The sequence below is a fragment of the Paroedura picta genome, chromosome 4 (assembly GCF_049243985.1).
Source record: "Paroedura picta isolate Pp20150507F chromosome 4, Ppicta_v3.0, whole genome shotgun sequence".
NCBI classification, from domain to species: Eukaryota; Metazoa; Chordata; class Lepidosauria; order Squamata; family Gekkonidae; genus Paroedura; species Paroedura picta.
In genome coordinates, this window is record NC_135372.1 from 56,074,732 (window position 1) to 56,097,429 (window position 22,698).

The window sequence follows — 22,698 nt, forward strand, 5'->3', positions numbered from 1 at the left end:
CTGGCAAGTCATTTTGTTTTTTAGTGCTCTTTAAATAGTAATACCCTTGTCTTTGGCTTTCCTATAAGAAATAGCCAATTTGTGGAAGCTGACATTACTTCTACAGGATTGATTGGTTTATTTATATTCTGATTTTCTCCCAAATCACTTTACAGCATTGTTCTCCTTGCTTCCATTTTATCTTCACAAAATAACAGCGGCTGTTAGAGAATGACTGACCCAAGGTCACCCATGATTGAGTGGGGTCTCCCATATTATTGCTTATCATTTTAACCACCACAACGTCATCTAAGTTGATTCTATTATTTGCTTTTGAAAATGGCACATAGCTATCCCTGTGCAGCATAGCCAGAGACTATTGTTATGTTGGTAGTATGGCCAAGGTCAGATCCCATTGCTAATATGATGGCATTCGTTTATGCTCTTTGTGCTAGTGATGGTACTCCACCACCTGATCCTGCTAGCTGCTTTGCTTAATTAGATGTCTGTATAGTTTGCTGCTAGATATACATGAAGATCCCAGAACTATGGTAAGGAAAACAATGGGGAAAATATTAACATGGAGTTCTTTTGTGTTACACCGTCACCTAGATCTTCTTCAAGATTTGGACATTCTTGTTGATCCTAAATAGAGTAATGATTGTTCTGTGGTTCTCTAGAGATGTTTTTCTCTAAACTGATTAATATAGTATTAAGGCATTTAAGGATATTTTATATGCATTATGTAAATACCCAGAAGAATAACCAGATTAATATGTGACCTCATAGATGTTTATAACTGGCTACGCTATAACAGCTGGAGCTGCAGAAAGGCTTGTGTTTGGATATGACAGCTATGGAAACATCTGTGGTCGGAAGAACACTCCTGTAGCAGGTGCCCCTTTGTCAGGACAGGACATGACAAACAAAAAGTGAGTATACTTGCGTTGTAAATGGTTTCAGTGCTATTAACAAAATTCGTGGGAAATAACACGTGTGTTATAGAATCATAGAGTTGGAAAGGGCCATCAAGTCCCTCCACAGAATGAAGGAAAGTCACAGCTACCTGCCCACCCACAGTGACTGTCCTGCAAAACATGATTGTATAAATACCTTAAAAGCAAAAGTTGTGCCCAGGAATGAATAAGTAAGGTCCAGTTATCATACTGAAATCTAGTACTTAAAAATCATACCTTGCAGAATCGATTGTATAAATCTGTATTTGAATGAGAAAACTGCATTATGAAGCAAGTGAGAAAATAGCTTTTAAAAAGATTTTAACATTTTAATGTTTTGCTGAATTGTCAGAGTGGCAAAACAGAAATATAATGGAAATATTCTTTTTTTCTGTCCTAGATTCATATTCTTTTTGAATTCCTGTAACTTGGAAATAAAAAATCTTAAAATAAACTCAATTGCATTGTGTGTATCAAGTTGTCCACAAGAGCAGCTTAATTCATTGGAAGACATCCAGCTTTTTGCAGATAATAATGGTATGTGGTAAAGTACATTAATTCTTTAATATGTATAAGTAATATATTTATACAGAGGAGAAGGACCTGCAAGGACTTGTGGTGGCTTTGCATTTTCCTGTCTTGCACTATTTCTTGTCTTCCCTGAAAACCCCCATAGCACCTCCCTGTTTCATCCTTCCTTCTCTCCTGGTCCAGCAGCTAACTTTCTAACCATTTCTTCTTTCCTGCTTCCTGGCAACCCCCATATCTTTACCTTTCCCTGATTTCTTCTCTCCTTTGCGCCTACCAACCAATCTACATTTAATCTGCTCCCAGTTTTCAGCTAGACGTATTATTTATTTACTTTATATATACCCCTCCTTTCTTCACAGTGGGGACTCAAAGCAGTTTACATAATTCTTCCGTCTTCCTTATTTTATCCTCACAGCAACTCAGGTAGGTAGGTTAGGCTGAAAGTGTATGACTGGCCCAGGGGCACCCAGTAAGCTTCCATGACAGGAAGGATTTAAACCTGAACTTCCCAAATGCTACTCTGAAATTTTAAACCCTACATTACTCTGGGTTTTGTAGCTTCCTCCCCCATTCCTGTTTCAAGTGATGGTGTATTAAATCCAGCCTGTAATCTGCCTCTTCTCCTGCCTTCCCCACCATATCTGAAGAAGTTTTTCTTGTTCTAGTGGGCTCCACTGGCCAGTCTCAACTCACTCCGAGCTTTGACCTCTCTGTTGATCGACCCACAATGCCTAGTAACCTGTAGATACCCTTCTTCGTAAAATCCTTGGGACCCCGAACTGTGTCTCTTACACAGTCCTATGTCTAGAAACCAGCCAAAGACTATTGGAAATCAGAGCATGGTTGTTAACAATCAAGTTCTGGCTTCGCATTCATTTTAGATCTTACCCCAATAGTCTAATTTCCCTCATGCTATCTGAACATGAGTCATCTACTTGGTTAGGACACATTGAGGGAAAAATTAAATCGATAGGGATATCTTTAGACTCCTTGTATCTGATATCTGAAAAGACTGCATTTAATTTAATTAAACGCAGACTGTTAGACATAGGACTGCAGGAACTTAGCAGTAAAGCTAGAAACATTTGCTCGCCATTGAGCTTGGGGATCTCACCAAGCTCTCAGTCCCTAGCTGCGTACTTCTACCATCTAATCATCCCACAACAGCGTAGAGCATTCATGTTAGCTAGAGCTAATGCTCTACCTTCTGCTGTTCTATATGGGAGATTTCAACAGATCCCGTATTCAGCTAGGTTGTGCCCATGTGGACAATGCTGTATAGAATCAATTACACACGTTTTCTTCCATTGTCCATTTTATTCTTCGATCCGAGCCAAATTTCTTAACTCACTGCTGTGTAAAAGAGAACTGCATTCGGATGAACGAAAGAATCAGTTTCTTTTGACATCTCAGAACCCTGATATAGTTGAACCAGTAGCAAAGTTTTTACATCTAGCCATGAGAAATCGTGAATGTATTGTCTAAAGCATGATCTTTGCCTTTGTTCTCACTAGCAGCGGATCTTTTTGCACTTTCCCTTCTTATATTGTACTTTTATATGCTATTAAAGGCTTGTTGTTGTAGTTGTTGTAGAAGTCTTTCCATTCCTCCATTTCTTGAACATTTCCTTTTTTTTTACTTAGCTCCTCCTGAAGTTCTCTGTTCATCCGAATAGGCTTCTTGGATTCCCCCACCATGTTTCCATCTTGCTGGAATAGCCATGGCTTGAGCAAGCAATAGCTCTTGTTTAAGGAGAGCCACTCATCACTTTCTCCTTTCTTTTCCAGCATTCTGGTCCATGGGATGACTCTCATCATGTCTCTGAGTTTATTAAAAGTCTGCCCTACGAAAGTTTAACATACGTACATGTCTGACTACAAACTTCCTTGGTTCCCCATCTCAAAAGGAATTCTAGGAGGACTTGGTCACTCCCTCCCAGGGTCCCCACTTCCCCACCCACTAGTGCTTCTCTGTTGGTCAATATTTAGTCAAGTATGGCTGAGCCTCTCGTAGGTTCTTCCACCATTTGATAAATGAAATTGTTGGCCTGGCCAGGTCAGAAAGTTGCACGACTCAGTGCTTAGCAGAGTTTCTACCACCATAGATTTTTTTAAGAGCATGTATGCATTTAACATAAGAGCCTCTTGTGGCGCAGAGTTGTAAGGCAGCAGAAATGCTGTCTGAAGCTGTCTGTCCATGAGGCTGGGAGTTTTTGATCCCAGCAGCCGGCTCAAGGTTGACTCAGCCTTCCATCCTCCCGAGGTCGGTAAAATGAGTACCCAGCTTGCTGGGGGGTAAACGGTAATGACTGGGGAAGGCACTGGCAAACCACCCCGTATTGAGTCTGCCATGAAAACTTTAGAGGGCGTCACCCCAAGGGTCAAACATGACTCGGTGCTTGCACAGGGGATACCTTTACCTTTACCTTATGCATTTAACAATGTGAAAAGTATAATAGCTGGTGCGTAGGTATTTTGTTTTTTCTTTATGAATGGTAGACCACCACCACCACCACCCAGTCATATCATACATCACTGGTAAACTTTTCCAAGTTCCAAGATGATTTGGCATGTGGTACAGAAGATTGCTGTTTGCTGTGTTCAAAGTCTCCTTGTGCATCCTGAGATAGTTCCCTGGTTTGGGGGATATTGGGGTGGGGGGAGAATAAAATTAATGTGGGCAGAGTCCTTGCTTTTAATTCACTATATTTGAACATTTATAGCTCGAAAGCTCATGCCTTGGATAAATCTTTGTTGGTCTTAAAGGTGCCACTGGACTCTGATTTTCTTTTGTTGTGCTGATTCAGACCTACACCCATTTGAATGTTATTATGGCCTTCACTGAAACAGCTTAGATTGGATCAGTGGTTGACATATCAAATCAGTTCCAGATTTATTTGAGGTTCCCACTGAAGCAAACGTGTAAATATTTTAGATGCACTATCTACATTCATCTTGGCCTTGTCTTACCTGTTCCACCTCTATTGCCTAACCCTTCCCTGTTCTATCCAACTCTTCAGCTTCATTTATCTGGCATTATCTTCATTTATACTAACTGTTACTCATCAGAATGTCAGAACCCTGATTGATAAGTGATGCCCAAAGGTCTATTTATAGCTGCATCTTGGTTTCCACAGTGGCAAGCCAGATGCCTCTGTGAACCCCTATTTGCCCCATATCACACAGTATTCAAAGGCTTCTTAGCCTGGAATTTTGACTTCGCTATCATGTTTAATCTCTTTTTGATTTTGTAAAATCACATTTTAAAGCTGTTTGAGCCAGTGATGGTCACAATGTTAATTATGCATTATGATAGAATTGTTTATCATGCTTGTCCCAGATTTACTGCTTTCAGTATTATTATGTGACTGTTTCCATTATCGGGAGGAGAAATATCCTTGTTCCTATCCACTTTCTCTAGATGATTTTGTATATTGCTGTCATAGTTCTAACCCTTACCAATTGTCTTTTTGGCACACTTAAAAGCCCAAACAATTTAGCCTTTCATCTAGGCCTATTATACATGGCTGCCGTAACGGCGGTTGGCAAAACGCGGAAGAGAAAGAAGCGAGGCAAACTGCAAACGGACGGGACGGAACGCAACGGCAGCAAATCCCAGAGCAGCCGCTGGCTGCGGCCGACGAGGGAGCAATATGGAGCAAACAGGAAGGGAGACGAGCGCGGTGCTGACCGAGGCTGGGCCGCCAAGCAAGGGCGGCCACGGCATGCACAGGCTCAGGCCCTGCCGGTGGAACCGAAGGGCACGGAAGGGGAGAGAGCAAGCACACCCAGAAGTCCTGTACACCACGGACCTCCCTGATTATGCACGCGGCCACTCTGGCACCACTTCTGGTTGCGCCCTGGTCGCCCGGGAAACTCCACTTTCTTCCGCGTTTCGCTAACGCAGCTTTTTGGGCGGCCTACATCAACTCTGCGCCCAGCTGCTGCTGGCGGCGTGCATTATTGGTGATTTTAGCCGCCGCCATTCCACCTCGAATGTGGACCTTCCCCTCTGTGCATAATAGGCCCTAGAGAGCATTCTAATCGTATGATCCCTTTGGTTGCCCTGTTCTGCACATTTTCCAGCTCTTTTGGCTTGACCTCATAGTATAACTTTAGTCCTCTTTTAATCATTTAAGCAATTCATCAGTCTGGGAATGGAAAGCTCCGGTTTTGTCATCATAGCCACAATATCGTCAGTATAACTCCTAATTTTTAACTCTTCTCCATCCATTTGAAGTCCAAAGATTCTTGAATGTGATCTAATTTTGTTATCCAAAACTTCTAGTACTGGATTAAACAATGGCGGTGACTTGGCATTCTAGATGTGTTTATGTATATAAATTATGCATTTACACATAGAAGTATTTCCATGTATAAAACCTGAAGTTGCAGCCTGACAAGTATGAGAACATACTGAAGATACTGAACAAGCTGAAGATCTGTGGCTGTTAGGATCTGTTTATATTGGAGACCTTTACCCCTTTGCCTATTTCTCCTAACTCTTTGCATGTAGTCAGATGCCTACATCTAGCAATGGTAGCCTGTATAAAGAAACCGGGTACAGATTCATATTCCAGACTGTCACCTTATTATTTTGAAGATATTTGGGCGATGGTCTTTGGGATGCAAGTGAAGCAGAGAAATTTTTGCGAAGTTGACATATTTTAAATTAAGATTGGCTCGTGAATACTAGAGTCCTGAGATATAAGTTATTTAGTTATATTGCACAAAAACATAATTGATCATTAACTTTACAGAAGTTGTGTAATGTTCATATAACTTTCTAACCTTTGTTTTTATTGTTGCCAATTTACCATTTTCTGTGGATTTTGTTCACTGTAGGTTCTTGCCTTTGTGTTTACAATCTGAACACTTCTGGTTGTATACATAATATCAGAGCTGCTGGGCTTTGTCCCACCTTGCCAGTTCCACCCAGGTAAGAAACTCTGTGCATCTTTTTTAATTATCCAGAGGCCCTTCCACATTTAAACAATAAAAAGATAACACTATACGTGTGCCATACACCAATCAAAGACCTGCATGCTTACTATTCCACCCACATTATTCATACATGAAAGGTACCAGTCGGCACATGGCAATAGCAGAATGTCTCCATAATGTCAAACTATGCAATAAGATGGACCACTGTGCAAATGCAAAAAACAGCAAAGTGATTTCCTCAGCGCACACCACCATAACACTGTGAACATAAGGTTATCCTCTAACACCGTGTTCCCCAACCCCTTGGCCGGGCAACAGAACCCTCGGTACTGGGCTGCAGCGGGGGGGGGAGGGAGGTGCGGGCGTGCCTCCCTCCCCCCCCACGGCATGGCACGGCACTCCCTCCCCCCCACAGCATGGCGCTCAAGCGTAACCACGTTGCGGGAGGAGGCGCAGGCGCAAATGCGCAGGCGCGGCCACTTTGCATTTGTGCCCGCTAGCGAGCGCTTTGCCACGGGGGGGGGGGACGCGCCCTCTCCCCCTTCCCCCGGTCTGAAAAAGGTTGGGGACCACTGCTCTAACAGACTTAGAGCAGGTCTTAACAAATCTCAGGTGCAAGGTGATTATGATGCCTAGCAATTTCATTGTGCTGCCTAATATTTTCAGTGGTGATTTTAGTAAAGTGTCAATCATTGATCCTCTGGAGAAGTACAAATGTATCATTTCCTTTGGCTTTGCACCTGTTGGAGGGCTGTGTGGAGGGACATTACAGACCTAGGTGCAGTGAGCATATGCAACAGTTCATGAGCATAGAATCTCAGCAAAGATGAGAGGGAGTGGTTGCCACCTAGGTGATCTTCCAGACTGAGTTGTGAATTGATCTGGAGAGAAATGTCCAGAGGCTTGATTGGATGTTGTTTATTGACTGATATTATTTACCTCCATGCCATGAAAAGCTTCAGATGCCCATTTCTACACATTAAGCCTCTATTAAATGGAAATGACATATTTTTCCAGGCTGGTTTGCAACCTTAGTTTCATGCCCTGGGCCTGATCCTCCCTCCCCCCCCAATATATATATATATATTGAATGTGCTCATAGAGAGACCTCCCAGCCTCTGCTTGCCACCAGTCAGTGTCATTCCATCAGCAAATACCCCAAAGTAACGTCAACACGATGCTCTCAGATTCACCCCCAACTTGTTTTACAGTAGAGTTTGGGATGAATCCTACAGTATTGTGCTATTCCCTTCTGGCTATCTTCTGGAAATAACTGTATGCCATGAGCATGACCGGTTCCCTCCCTCTCTTGCTCCTAGGTGCTTCTAGTTGCTCTTAATGTTCATGTTTAAATTCACCTGTTGTGAATAAAGGAACAGCAGTGGAATTATGAGTTATGACTCTAATATTGGAATGAAAGGGGGCAATGAATGCCTGGAAGCAACAATACTTGGAGTAGAATGCCTGGTGCTCATCCAGGAAGGTGACTGTGCTTCCCATTATCTTCACTTGGTGGTGCATGGGGGTTTCATGTAGGATGAATTATTGGAATGTTGTACTTTCAGTCTGATAGCTTAAGTAAGAGGAATGTTTTTGATATTCATCCTGTTATCCACTAGACAGAACTGAGTGTTCAAAATCTTAATTTTGTGTGTGTTTTTTAAACCCTTCAGTGTCTCTTTCCCCTTATTTAACCGATGTGTGCCGCAAAACGCTGAATGCTATTCCCAGTTTGCACCTGTGTTACTAGATGTGGTTAATGAAGTGGATATTTTTCATCGTGTTCTGAGTGCAATAATGGCAGGAAGAGAAACTGTAATAGGATTGTGTATCCTTGCTCTGTGTAAGTCTCCGGCGGTTTTTATTCTACATAGTATAAAGGCAATCTTCCATTTAAGAACTGGATTGTGTTTTTTATTTTGAATATATGATGTTGATTTCTCCTTATTTGTTGCATCAGAAGACATATTATGTAATTGTTTTTCCTGAAAGAGTTACCTCCTGTCACAGACTGGGACAAATTTTTTTAAAAACTTCTCAATAAGAACAGATTCCCCGATAATGGAATTAATTACAGAACTTATTGTTCTACAAATGCAACACAGTATAGACAAAGACGGACTTTTAAAATTTAAAAATGGAGGAAAGAAACAGAATTACTATCACAAAAAACCATGAAATTATGCTAGTAAAAACAAAGACCAAAAGACAGAAAGCCCATGCAGAGCTGTAAAAGGTGGTTTTCTATACATTCCAAAGTGGGTAGAGGAATTTTTTCCATCTTACAGCAGCTTCTTTCTTCACTTATAATGCTACCATACAGAGTTCTTTGACTGTCAAAGTGATTTTTTTGAAGAGGAAGGTTACTTTGATAGGGAAGGGGCCATTCACATGCACACCTTTGGATTCTGGGTCATATTATCTTAACACAGCCGGCACCACGGACTAAATAAAGCCGTAAGGGCTTTGTGGGAGGAGTTAGGGCGGGCTCTGTCCGGGATGAGGAAGGGTGCCGACTGGAGCGCACAAAGCGCCTCTCGTGGCATCAGGCCACCGCCCGAGGGAGCCCCCGCGGCTGCCGGGGGCTCCCTGCGGGGAAAGGCTAGCTAGAGGCTTTGCCTCTAGTAACAATATATGATAGCACAGTAAAATGAATATTCATTGATATGAAATAATGGTGATATTCCAACATAGACAGTATATTCCATAAATAAAGAGTAGTGGCGATAATAGTAACAATTAGCTTGCTGTAGTGGTTAGGAGCATGGTCTTCTAATCTGGCAAGCCGGGTTTGATTCCCCACATGCAGCCAGCTGGGTGACCTTGGGCTCGCCACGGCACTGATAAAACTACTCTGACTGAGCAGTAATATCAGGGCTCTCTCAGCCTCACCTACCTTGCAGGGTGTCTGTTGTGGGGCGAGGGAAGAGAGTAAAGGAGTTGAGACCCCTTAGAGTAGAGAAAAGCAGCCTATATGAACGTTATTCTTCCTCTTCTTCCTCCTCCAGCATTGCCACCGCTGCCACCACTGCCACCACCACGGAGGATCCTTGCTCAGTCCCCAGTACTAATTCTTGTCCCTCAACAAACTCTCCCAAACAGCAAAGAGGGGAAAAATAAAAATATCCTCTTGTAATACTGGATAAGCAGTTTTCTGTTCACTTACTGCCAAACCATAGCAATCAGGGCTATTACACTATTGTCTTAGGAGGTTTCTGAGTAGGTGTGCTGGAGGCATCCTAGTGTTTAGCATTGTGGTGCTAATGTGCCGAAGGCTGGGGGTGGGGGCAGAGAACTGGTCAGAAGTTCAGTTCTTTGATATATCAACACCAGAGTCAAAATCAGGCTGTGAAATTTGTTAGAATTATTTAAGTCAAAGGCTACAATAAAAAATGCAATAGTATGAGTATTTCTGACTCATTGTCTTCAGCAAATAAACTGTGAACATGATAGCAGACAAAAATATTTGGGCAGAACAAAAATTTACAGAGACCACTTGATGATTTATGGTGTAATCCTATGTAAGTAAACACCAGTGAACATAGTGGGACTTACTTCTGGGTAGATACTATATTTCTAGCATATTGTACTAATCTTTTTTGTTTTTAATTGTAGCCTTCTCTACAATAGTGATGTTAATCTTCCGATTCATCAGCATACTTCTGATCCACATTTTCCTTACACTGGTTGTGTTTGGATTATTGTGTAAGTATTCATCCTTTTGACATGTATTTAGTAATGATGGAATTTAAAAGTGCCATATGTAGTATTCAGTGTAAACTAAGTGAGCTCTCAGCTCCTTCATTCTGGCAACAGTCCCTGCAAAAGGCCTCTTGAGTCCTCTGAATGACCCCCTCCAAGACCAATGAATTTGCATGTGCGCATGTACTTTAGCCTTAGTTGCTAAGAAGATATTATAAAAAGCAGCTGTATTAGATATCTATCAACAACTTTTATCAAGTAAGATTCAACAATATACATGGAATTATTACAATGGAATATTACAGTACATTTTTAATCTTCAGATATTTGGTGGGTGAGGCTCTGTATGCATTATTTTCTACATTGCTGGCATCTACAGTATAGAGTTGCCAGATCCCCCAGCCACTGGCAGGGGAGGAGGGTAGGGTGGCCAGATCCAGGTTTCACAACTGTTGCCAGAGAGGGATCGCCAATAAATCAGATATTTAAAAAAATAATCCCTCATGGAGATTTGGGGATGGAGCCTGGGGAGGCCAGGGACCTCAGTGGGGCACAATGCCACAGAGACCACCCACCACAGAATCCATTTTCTCCTGGGAAAGGGACGGCTGTAGTCTGGAGATGAGCTGCGATTCTAGGGGATTCCTAGGTCCCACTTGGAGACTGGCATCTCCTAATAGAGTAAGTAAGAAATTTATTTAGTATTATAGTGCTGGCCTTGACATCATGCAACAGATGAGTTAAGACAACTTTTAAAAGCAGCTAAAGAAGAAAAATTGGAAAAAATATAAAAAGACAATTATAAAATACAGAGTTAGATTAATCATAATGAATGCAGTCGTTTCTTTTTTAGAGATCGTCATGTACAAAATGATTCCTTAACGTAAAGGGAGGTGACCTTAAATATCATAAATAAATGTGTATCTGCCAGTAAAAAGCTATCCTACTGGAGTACAATATTATATATTTTAGTTTCCTGCTGTTTGCTTTATGCCATTCTAATTGTTTGGTGTTTTTTGAAACTGCAAATGAATCACAATACAAAGTTTGTTCATAAGACTATGCTCAGACTGGAATAAATAACAGTAAACATTGCTTACCTTTCTTTGTTTATTCTAGTTGTTTTGGGTATAATGTGGTGGCTGTACTGTAATTACACCAGTGAGCCCAGCATACAACTGGAAACTGAAAAGGAAAATATGAAATTATTATTGGGATTTTCCATTTTGTCTACAATTGTCACGGTAAGGCACTTTGTCAAAGAGACACTTATAATTGGTGGACAGTATTTTAGGTGGGATATCATTGTTAGAAATATGGAAGGCTATAGCTAAATTTCTGTTTTTCTTTGTGTCAGTATCTCAGGTGGCAGAAGCTGCCGCCAGTGCAAGTTATTAGATTGCATAGATCAGAGATCAGAGACCTCATTAGGATACATATATAATTAGGGCCCTCCCACAGCACCTCAGTATTTGCACCTGTGATCTGGCCCTGCCACCTATTGTTGGTATCTGTTGCCACCTATTGGTGGTAACTGGCATATATGCCACTCTTTTTTTTTCAAGCTGGCATTGAACTATGAAGGATCGGCATGAATGGTCGCTCCCTATTCTGCACATGTTAGATAATGCACTTTCAAAACACTTGAAGTAGATTTTCCTGTTCTATGCAGGAAAATCCAGCTGCAAAAGCACTCTGAAAGTGCATTATCCGATGTATGCAGTATGGGACCTATATTTTGTTGGGAAGGATGGGAATAGCAGAGTGTACCGCTGCTTAAATTGTTCCTGCATCAAGCTATTACTTCATCAAGTAATCAGTGCATCTCATGAACATGGAAAATACCAAACTGTTCTGTCAAAACGTTTTACATCTTAGAATGTTCTTACTATGCGACATTTCAGATGTGATATATAGACACATCTGTTTGTTTGTTTATTTACACATTGGGTAGTTTAATGCAATCACAGAAAAAAAATTCAGATTAGCCTGCATCTCTTATATGCACATATTATGCAAATATGTAAACAGATATAGTATCTTAAAAACATTTACATGTTTAAAATACAATTTGTTAAACGCATTGCAGTCATTGAGATCCATTTAAGAAGCTTAAAGATGATAAATAATCTCACTTTTCCAGTTACCAGTAAATAGGACAAGCCTTTTCCTGCAATGAATTCATCCCCTTTGAAAATTCAGAACAAAAAATACCATGTAAGATACTTTCTGTTTATTGGGTTTGCTATATACCTTGAATAAATATATGATCAGAAGCATATAGCATTAAAATGTCTAATTAGCAAGTTATGGTACTTGGTTTACTCTCTCACCTAAGTCTGATTTGATTTCTGAAGTTGATTTTCTCTCTAAAAAAACCAACTTTCCTTTGAAATGTGCCATATAAGAATGTTTCAAAGATTGTCTACATGGGGCTAATTTCATAGTTAATGGAATTGTTTGCATATTATTCTAGTTTAAGGCTTCATGTTTGCAAGGGATGGGCATGCAGTGTGAATAATGAAAATTCATCTGAATTATCTATGACTTTGTTATGCTTAAATTCAGGAATAGCAAGGAGACTGACAGAAAGCATAGAACTTCTGTACAAATGGATTGTTATAGCACTGAATAATAGATAGCAGTGTTCCAGCCTCATGTTTATTGAGAGTGGATTTGAGTGATCAGAACATGCAAGAATCCCTTGGTCTGGCATTCATTATGTTCGGCACAAGGGGGCAGCAAACAAGCTAGGAATGGCTACGATTTCCCCGCAGAGAAACAGCTGTGCTAGTAATTCCTTGTGTGTCTACACCAGGGGTAGTCAAACTGCAGCCCTCCAGGTGTCCATGGACTACAATTCCCATGAGCCCCTGCCAATGCTGTCAGGAGCTCATGGGAATTGTAGTCCATGGACATCTGGAGGGCCGCAGTTTGACTACCCCCGGTCTACACCACCAGTTGCAGTACATAGTTAAAAGTCAAACCACAGAGCCCTTTTTATGCAAGAGCAATGTTGCTCCAAATAAAGTATGCATCCCAGGTGCGTTGGACCTCTCTCATTCATACCTGAGCCTTCTTCCTTTAATGGATCTGTAGCCATTCGTGTTAAGGTAATAAGGTAATAATAAAAAGCATCCCAGTGAAGAATTTGGTTGGTTATTGAGCTTTTGCAACTCAAAGAATATCTGACAGTCAGCATGTAAATGTTACTATTTCTTAAGTACATAAGAATGCTTTTAAAACAGAAGGGGCAATCGGCGTGTAGGTCCTGTTCCAAATTGCTGATTTGGTAAATAGAAACATTTTAAGTAACTTTCTTCTTTATATTCTACAGGTTATACTACTTTTCCTGATATTGATACTAAGAAAGAGGATTCAGAGGACTATACAGCTTTTTCAAGTTGCCAGTAAAATAATCAGCAATATACCTTCATTGCTTTTTCAGCCTCTTTGGACTTTTATGATACTTATCTTCTTCTGGGTATACTGGGTTGCTGTGTTACTTAGCTTAGGAACTGCAGGTTAGTAGTTTTTATTTTCCATAATTTCAGGCTCTATACTATTCAGGAGTTTGTTTGCTGTTTTTCTAAATAAAAGTTAGTGTTCTTTCTAATGATCAAAATATATTGTTCAATGTTTTTATATGGCAAAGGTTAAATGACCCCATACAGGATTTGTACGGACATTACTGTAGATTGGCACATGCAAACAAAATCCAGACATGTTCAGACATACACATAAAAAAACCCAACAGTGCTGACTGTATTGAATTTATGTAGCTTAAAAGATTGTCCTGTTCTCTAGTGTGCTCAAAATATAGGTTGAGGATATTGTCCACAAAGGTGTGCTTGGCTGATTTTAATTTGTTAAAAATAGCGGGAACATTTCTCCTTAATATATGTCTGGATCCTCGTGGCTCTGTTTTCTCTTTGGATCTGCTCTATTTGCCCTCAGGAGGAAAGTAAATATAACTTGGCAAAGCAGCCTTTATTTTATCTTAGGCAGGGCTGGTGCTTTCCTCAAGCCACCCAAGAACTGCTTGGGGCAGCTTATTGAGGAGGGATTGATGCACTGCAGGGACTTGGCTTCTCCTCGCTGCCAGAGTTGTGGGAGGAGGCAACAGGCATAGGCTACACCTGCACTACTGCCAGATGGCTCCAAACCACGTATTGGCTTGGTCCTATCCCTCCGCATGAGAAGAGGAGATAGGTGCAGTTTACTTGGGGTGATAAAAATACCTTGAAGGGGCCTGGATCTAAACCACATGTGAGGAGATTTGAATAGCTGCTTGATTGAGCAGTGAAGACTATTAGTGGCAAAACTGGTCAATGAAAGAAACACGATTTTATGTATGTTTGTTCCTTGGATGCATAACAGTATTTTTACTGGGTATGTTTGGTACATTTCCAACATGTACTTGATATTTCTGCTGAGGTTATCATATTTGTGTTTTAATTATTGAACCATTATCCATCCACACAATTTGGGGGCCTTGTGTTTTTGATGGGGATTGCGTAATTGTGTGCCTATAGAATCTGACTGACATTTAACAAGCAAGCAACTCTAACCACGTTTATGCAGCATCTAGGATTGCCAACATCCAGGTTGTGGCTGGAGATCTGCTTTGATTACAACTGATCTTTAGGCAACAGAAATCAGTTGGCCTGGAGAAAATGACTGTTCTGGAAGGTAGACTCTATGGCATTAGTCACCACTGAAATTCCTGCTGTTTCCCAAATCCACCTTCTTCACACTCCATCCCCAAAATCTGGCAATCCTAGCAGCACCCATGATTTCTGTTTTCATTTAGGTGTCAGTTGCTTTGATCATCATTTTCTTAACCAGTTAATGTCTCTGTAATTTTATTCATTTACTAGGCTTCAAGGCCCGTCTGTAAGGACAGGCTTTGAAGGGGCTGGGCCCGCCCCCGGCCCCCTCCCCTGCACGCGCCTCCCAATTGGCCCCTTGGCCCCGGACTGACAGCAGATGGGCAAATTGGTTGGCCCCTCCGCTTGCCAGTCTGGGGGCAAGGGGCCAATCTGCAGATTTTGATCCCAGACTGACCCCTCTTAGCCTTTTATTTATACCACGGAGTGCGGTATACAGATTTATTCATTTATTTTTAAATGTATATACTGCTGCTCCCCAACAGGTCTCACGGCAGTTTACATGATAAAACATTAAAATACAATAAAAACCCATAATCAACCCAGCAAAACAATAAGAACGACAACAGGCGGCAGTGTTCACATCCTCTATAGACAATTCTAACCCCATCTTGTTTAATATATGAATTATAATGCTCACTATGTAGAGGCTGTGGTGATTGCTAATAGGAATAGTCTCTAAACTATATTTTAAAAGTTCTTGAATTCAGGGAGAATGCTTGTTAATATAGAACTTACATATTCTGGGGAAAGAGGTGGGAATGGGAGTTTGGCTTTAGTGGTGATACTGAATTACAGCATGGATAGATGTCTTGAAAGCTACTTACAATAATATAGCTGAAAATCTGTTGCCACTAAGAATATATCTTCCTGCTACAGTTCAAAGCCAGCTTGTTGAATATCAAACAGCGTCATTTGCAATCCATGGAAAGTCCTTGCTTTCCCATTAGAAGATCTAAAAGGCTGAAATTTGTCAAGTTCAAGACTTCAACAAAAGTGCTCAGTTGTTTGATTATAATATTACTGACTTTCATACCTGCAAAACAGATCATAAGCATATCATCACTGGAGACTCACAGAAGCAAACTGCCATCTGTATATTATTTTCTGTCAAAAATACTGTGTAAATGTGGAGCCATGGCAAATAGTTCTAGATTAATCAGTGTAACTAATGTATTGCATACTTAAAAGAACACAGTTCTATATCAAATAGTATATCCAAGCAAAAATACTGCTGTGTTATGTAGTGATTCAAGGAAACACTTTCCTCACCCTGCCCTTGGAGAGAATAGTCACTTATTGTGAGCGAGAGTGTCCTTCTCCTGAAGGCCACCTTTTCCCCTTCTGAGAATTAAAACAAGGTCCCATAGGCCATCTGCCTTCACAGGGAGTGTTTTCTTCTCCCATTCTCCCCCACCCCACACACACACACACATGTTAGAGGCAATAAATTGATATTACACATATTTAATTCTGGTCAAAGCTATAGGTGGGATAGGAATAGAACAAAATTTGTGTCCAGTTGGTACCTTTAAGACCAACAAAGTTTTATTCTGGGTTTTACACTTCAGTTTTGTTGAAATTAGTTTATTGGATGCTTTGTACGTCTGTTGCAGATGTATTCAGACATGAAATTATGTCTGTTTTAAGCCTGAGTAAACTAACTTTTTGAATAAGCTTAGTAAAGAATGCTTATATTTTGCAAGCATATATGTAGATTACTGGATACTTCTGGAATTCCCCTATTCTTATTTCAAACTGGATTCAACTATAGGAATGGAGAATAAAAATTTCCACAGTTCACCATTCCTTCATGGACCCGCTATTAGATGAACTTAATTTCATGAGTTTTTGGCAGCTATATATAAAGATGTTACATTTCCAGACTTTTTTTAATAATTGGTTTATATATTTACTTATTAGATTTATTACCTGCCACTCTTGTAAAACGTCTCACAACAGATTACAGGATAAAACCCCACATCAAATAAAACCCCCACATCAAATTAAAATATTAATATAAGATAACAAAAAAATCAGACTTATACTGCATCCCCCCTCCACTCCCCAGTCAAACTCCACTCTCTCAATGCATAAGGGCATAGATTTCCAGGTTTGCCAACTATTGTTCTAACTTGAGGAAGGGGCCCAGTAGATCTTTTGTGCACCGACCACAACTAAAGACAAGGTGGAATAGCTCCATTTTATAAGCCCTGAGGAACTGCAAAAGTTCCTGCAGGGGACCTCAGCTTTACCTGGAGCCCATTCCATCAGATCAGAGCCAGGACTGAAAAGGCCCTGGTTAAGGCCAGGTGAACTTCTTGAGGACCAGGAAAGTCCAGTTGACTAAGATTTTGATGCCTTTCCTCAAGGGCAGTAAGAGATCTAATTACTCTAGACAATTCGGCCAGGGGAGAGCTTGCAGATGTGATAGAGGCAGCATAAAACTTACATTTAGCCACCTTCACTGACATCTCATACGCCTTCATAAGCATGCGATAGGATGTTTTTAGCTTTATCGTGATACTTCCTCCACACTCGATCTAGTCATCTCATTTCCCTCTTCTTCTTCCAAAACTCCCAGGGATACTGAGGACCCTGTCTGAGGTGATGGCAAAGAGGATGTCTAGGGTTGATCTCATCAATGGCAGCAGCCATTGGGACCAAACAGAGTGGGGGTGGTGTCCGAATCTGGGCCTGCAGGGCACAGTGGTCTAAGACAATATTTGTTGTCATCAGCTCCACTTCTACCCCAGCACCAAAGATCAGATCTAACGTGGGCAGCTTGGTGGGTGGGACTGGCAACAAATATCCTGCATTTCACTACCCAAAAGAATCCCAAAGCAGTTTACAATTGCCTTCCCTTCCTCTCCACATAACAGACACCCTGTGAGGTAGGTGAGGCTCTGACAGAACTGCCCTGTGAGAACAGGGCTAACAGGATTGTGATTAGCCCAAGTTCACTCAGTTGGCTGCATGTGGAGGAGCGGGGAATCATACCTAGCTCTCTAGATTAGAACCTGCCACTCTTAACCACTAAGCCAAGCTGGTAATCAATGTATCTTGGCCTCCCTTTGTATTAAATTAATTTTTTATCTAATTCTGAAAAACTTTAATTGTTTTGGTGTTCATTGTAAAAATTTTATTTTTGTAAATAAAAAATTAGGGTCTACGGTTTCATATTTCTTGACCACCTGGAAGTATGCTAAATGCTCTGTGACTGAATAATTCAGGTCAAAGCCTATTTATAAAATTATGACATTTCTGCTCTACTTTTCACTAAAACTGGTCAACCTTAAAATGACTGTAACAGGAATTGAACCAAACATAGAGGGATTGAAACAAAGATAACATTGATATTCACATTTTCCATTCTATTTTTGCTTGTTGAATCATGGTATCTTCTTGTTTCCTTGACTTTGCAGGTAATGCACAAGTTGTTTCAAGAGGCCAAGTGGAATACAAAATTCTGTTTGGCATTCGCTACATGTGGTGGTATCACTTAGTTGGCCTAATATGGACAAGTGAATTCATTCTTGCTTGTCAGCAGATGACTGTTGCTGGGGCAGTGGTTACTTTCTTCTTCAATCGGTATGTGCAATGTTTACCTTTTCCCTAAGTTTTTGTTTCTTCTTATTAATACATAGTCTATTGCCAGGCTTTGCTGAATTTCTGAATAGTTGGATTGTGGATGGTAAACTTTTCTGAAATGTGAGAGGAGATCAATGATATTTTCACATAGCAGAGTGGCAGAGAGATTTATCTGGACACCAGAAGTTCTCATTTGAAGTGTAGTCTGTTAAATCCACTTGGAGCTCTTCTGTCTCTTTAAGAGAAAAGCAAGTTATTTGTTTTAGGCTATTTCTGCAGTACAGTCTTAGTTTGCTTTACTGTCGAGTTGAAGTCCCATCTTAGGCTTCATGTTTGCAGAATTTGTTCCGCAGTAGGGTGTTTCAGCAAGGATCAGATCCACTTAATGAGTTCCTGATTTACTTCGAATGGGGTCTATGCCGCCTCCTGTCATGTACTTTGTCATAAACAGAGCCCCCTTTTTTGTGCATGCCCAATAACATTACAGCATACTTACACTGTCCAAAAAAAAGGCTCCCTTTCTAATAAGAGAAACACTAATAGGTTTTCACTTTGATTCCTGCCAACGGTGATTTCTTCCTAGCATCCATGTCATGATCCACTAAAATTCTGAATGGGGTTCACTGGGTTGTTTTCCACCCACATAAACAGCAGTGTTTCAACCTACTTGCTGTGGCAAAATGTTGCAACATTACTGTTTATGTGGGTGGAAAATAACCCCAGTGAACCCCGTTCATGGGAGAAAATGGAGGCTTTCTCATAATGGACCATGACATGAATGCTAGGAAGCTCACTTTGCAATGGGGAAAGTCTGACTTGCATTCTCCTCCTTTACTGTTTATGCACTGGGAACTTCACTGCCCCAGCTCCCGTGCAGGAGCACAAATCAAGGGTGGATGAGGTGCACTGGGCAAAATGTTCCCCCGTGCGAGTGCAGGAAAAGGTGAGGCAACCTGCCACAACTAAAACTCCAGCCTGCAGCCCAGCATGAAACCTCCAGTGCATAAACAGTCCTTCAAGGGCCCTGCATTCTCATTAGGGTAACGATGGAGCTGATCCTACAGGGAACCTCAGCTCCTTTACAGGCCGTGTTGGACAGACTGGCTGCTTGTTCTTTTTAAAGAAATTGCTTTGCAATGGAGAAAGTCAGATTCCAGCCCAAGAGACTGGTGATTCCTAATGCCTATTTCAATTTCCACTAAAACTCTGAAACAGCTGCTTGCTTCCATTTTCACCCATGAAAGAAAGAAAGAAAACCTTGCTTTGCAATGGGAGAAGTCTGACTTATATCCTCCCTCCTTAAAGGGAACTATGTTTTCATTAGGGTAACAATGGAGTTGATCCTTTGTTCAGGGACAGCATTGGTCCCAAGAAGGCAGTGGGCAGGTTTAATGCAGGACAATAATGACAGAAAATGGCGCCTCTGGCATTAGTGAAACTGATCCAAGCAACTTTTTATTTAATCTTAGCCAGGAATTAATTGTGTTAATACAAGAAAAAATCATGTACCGCCAACAATAGTTAACCTTTTATAAGCAATTGTTCACCAGCCTTCTATATTTTTGCAGCTCAAAGTTAAAGGTTTGTTGTGTTAGTCATACATGTTACTGTAGTGCCCTCATTCTTATGTCTTCATTCAGAGTGAATAGCTTGTTGTATTTGCTGCTGTGGGATGTGGTGATGGCTACCAGTTTAATTGGCTTTAAAAGGGGATTAGACTAATATATGGAGAATGGGTCCACCAGTGGCTATTAGTCCTAATGAACAAGCAGAATCTTCATGTTGCATAACCTGTACTGGGAGGCTATATCAGGGGGTGTCTTTGGTCTCTGTGCCTTTTTTGTAGGACTTTTGGGACAACCAGTTGACCATTGTATTAAATAAGTTCTTAAGTTCTATTTGCAGTCTTTGATAGAAATAACAGTGGGGATCCTATCAACTTTTCACTAGCAAAAGGGGGGAAAGCCTTATTTGATCACTAAAAAGACTATACTAGGATCCTATGCAAACAAAATCCACATGGGACAGGCTTATAGTGATCAGGAGAATTTGGGCAAGATGGAGTGGAAAAACTGGTAGGATTTAAGAATGTTTTCATGTCATTAGGAAATGATCGTTACTGAGCCAGTCTGAACTATGAACACCCATTTGCTCTGTAGTACCTACTGCTCATCTTCATGTAATGAAATATATTTTCAGTTGCCTGGATTCATTTATAGGTCTCCATATCTTTCTCTTGCTTTAACATGTACAAGTACTTTTGTATACCACAAAGACCTATCTGGCCCATGCAAGTTGTGCTTGGGGCAGATTTGCTAGATTATGTTCCTTGTCAGTTTCACTTGCTGCAGTGTTGGTTCTTGGGATGTTGAGTGTTCCCACATGGAGAATATTTTTTGTTATTTAAAACCAGTGGTTCCATGGGAACATGATATTGAAAGGTTGATATTACTGGCATTCTCAATTGTGAGAAATACTGATGCAGTGAAATTTAAGAGAGTTTTAGAAGGAATGTTACAGGTTTTTAGGAAATTCTTGAATGTGTTTGTATGCACAGTAAGGTCTTCTTATTCACATTTGTTCCCTTGGGGAAATCACCATGCATTTTCTAATGCTGGCTTTCTAAAATCAGGGGTTTGTGAAACACTGAGGTTTCTTGATGGAAGAACTTCTCAAATGGGTGGGAGTTAATTTATATTTGTTAAACATTTATTGGATGACATGACCATATATGATAATGTTGACCTGTATCCCCCCCCCCCCCATGGCCAGTGATGATCCTGGGTGGGCATGTACACAGCTATGCTTCCAACTATATTCTTCCTGATTGCACCACTTCTGGAGTTTCTCAAAGCCTGAAGAATGTCTCAGTGGTAAAAAAGCTGAGAAAGGATGCTCTAACTACGCAATATATCCAACATGTGTTGGATCATGGGCCTGTAACTGGATCTGCAGTCAGACATATATCAGAGAAACTCACTTGAAGAAGTGTTTGTTCACTCAGTGCTGCAAGAGAGAGCTGTAAGGAGGGGTGGGAGGGGAGACAGAACTCTCCCATACTGCTTTATCTAGTGGGATGGTTGGCAGGCTGGAAGCCTCTTCTTCCTTCATGCAGCACTCTCCTTGCAGTGCTAAGCAAATCATTGCTTCTTCAGGTGAGTTTCCCCAGTGTGTGTCTGACTATATGTCCCATGACCCAACACGTATTGGGTTTATTGTGTTGTTTGGCCCTAAGGTGGTATTTTCATGTTCCATACTTTTCTAACCGTGATTCTAGCTGTAGCAAGAGTGAGACATTTTGTTGCCTTTCCTCTTAAGCCCTCTGTTCTCTAATCCTGTTAGAATGGGTATTATTGCCATGGAGCTAACACAGCACGTTAGGAATCTCTGTGCCGAGAATGTAGAATGTGTGATATCTATCCAGTAACTTATCTGAAGGTTTGCTCTGAGAAAGAGTTAATGAAAAGATCACTAGAGTTGCACCACTGGGATGTATAGGACATGTGCTGCGTTTCTCTTACTGCTGGTACAGACACTTAGGTTTTCCATTAAGCCTGAAAAAACTCTGCTTTTGAAGGAATGATACAATACCCAAACCTGCATAAAATGAAAGGAAAATGCTGTTCATTTGTATTTTTATTGTACGGAGGCATCCCCAGATCAGAATACCCTCCCAACCACAAATCTTTAACTTGACTTAAAAAGTTACTCCTATTGCACTAAGTCAACAAGAATATGCTTGAATAATTGAGGATACCTGAGGTTGTCTACATGTAATAAAGATTTAATATGATAGTAATAGTATCAGTTCAGAGCTTGCAGGGCGGAGGATTTGGATTCAACCATATATATTTAGTACTTAGTTACAGAGCACTTTTATTTTTGTTATAGTACACTCTGCATTTTGCACATGCAAGGTCCTTATCATATTTGATGCTGGCAGGATGTGTGTTCATCCAGTCTGGCTCTGATGGAGCTGATTTACTTCTTACCAGCAGCCAGTGACTTTAGAATTTACCCCATCAAGACTCTCCCACGGTGACTAACACACCTTCTTTCCACCTCCCATCCATTTCTGCTGGTGGGGGGAGCTTCTGAGATAGTATTATGTCTTCAGCATGCCTTTGCACATCTCAGAGATAGCTCCCCCAGGTTACGGTTGATACACTACTAATTTTTTTGTACTTCATGTCATATTCTGTTCATGTCACCTGTTTTTGCAATGTTAAATGATAAATTTATTTATTTACTAAATGTTTGTGTCTCATAGGAAAGTGTGTATCCCTGTAGTTTTGATCCTTTTTCTAGCTATTTGGTTTGTTGGGA

General features: G+C 40.8%; 1 protein-coding gene across 4 annotated transcripts in view; it reads left to right on the top strand.

The window, feature by feature from the left end:
• The window catches only part of SLC44A3 (solute carrier family 44 member 3), a 133,616-nt gene that overhangs the window by 89,092 nt on the left and 21,826 nt on the right, over positions 1 to 22,698 (top strand). For all 4 annotated transcript variants that reach the window (XM_077332951.1, XM_077332949.1, XM_077332950.1 and 1 more), the window contains 8 exons: positions 769 to 911; positions 1,336 to 1,472; positions 6,311 to 6,404; positions 8,083 to 8,252; positions 10,025 to 10,114; positions 11,231 to 11,355; positions 13,449 to 13,635; positions 18,207 to 18,372. In XM_077332951.1, coding sequence (XP_077189066.1) covers positions 769 to 911; positions 1,336 to 1,472; positions 6,311 to 6,404; positions 8,083 to 8,252; positions 10,025 to 10,114; positions 11,231 to 11,355; positions 13,449 to 13,635; positions 18,207 to 18,372 — 1,112 coding nt within the window. The remainder of the gene's footprint in view (positions 1 to 768; positions 912 to 1,335; positions 1,473 to 6,310; positions 6,405 to 8,082; positions 8,253 to 10,024; positions 10,115 to 11,230; positions 11,356 to 13,448; positions 13,636 to 18,206; positions 18,373 to 22,698) is intronic.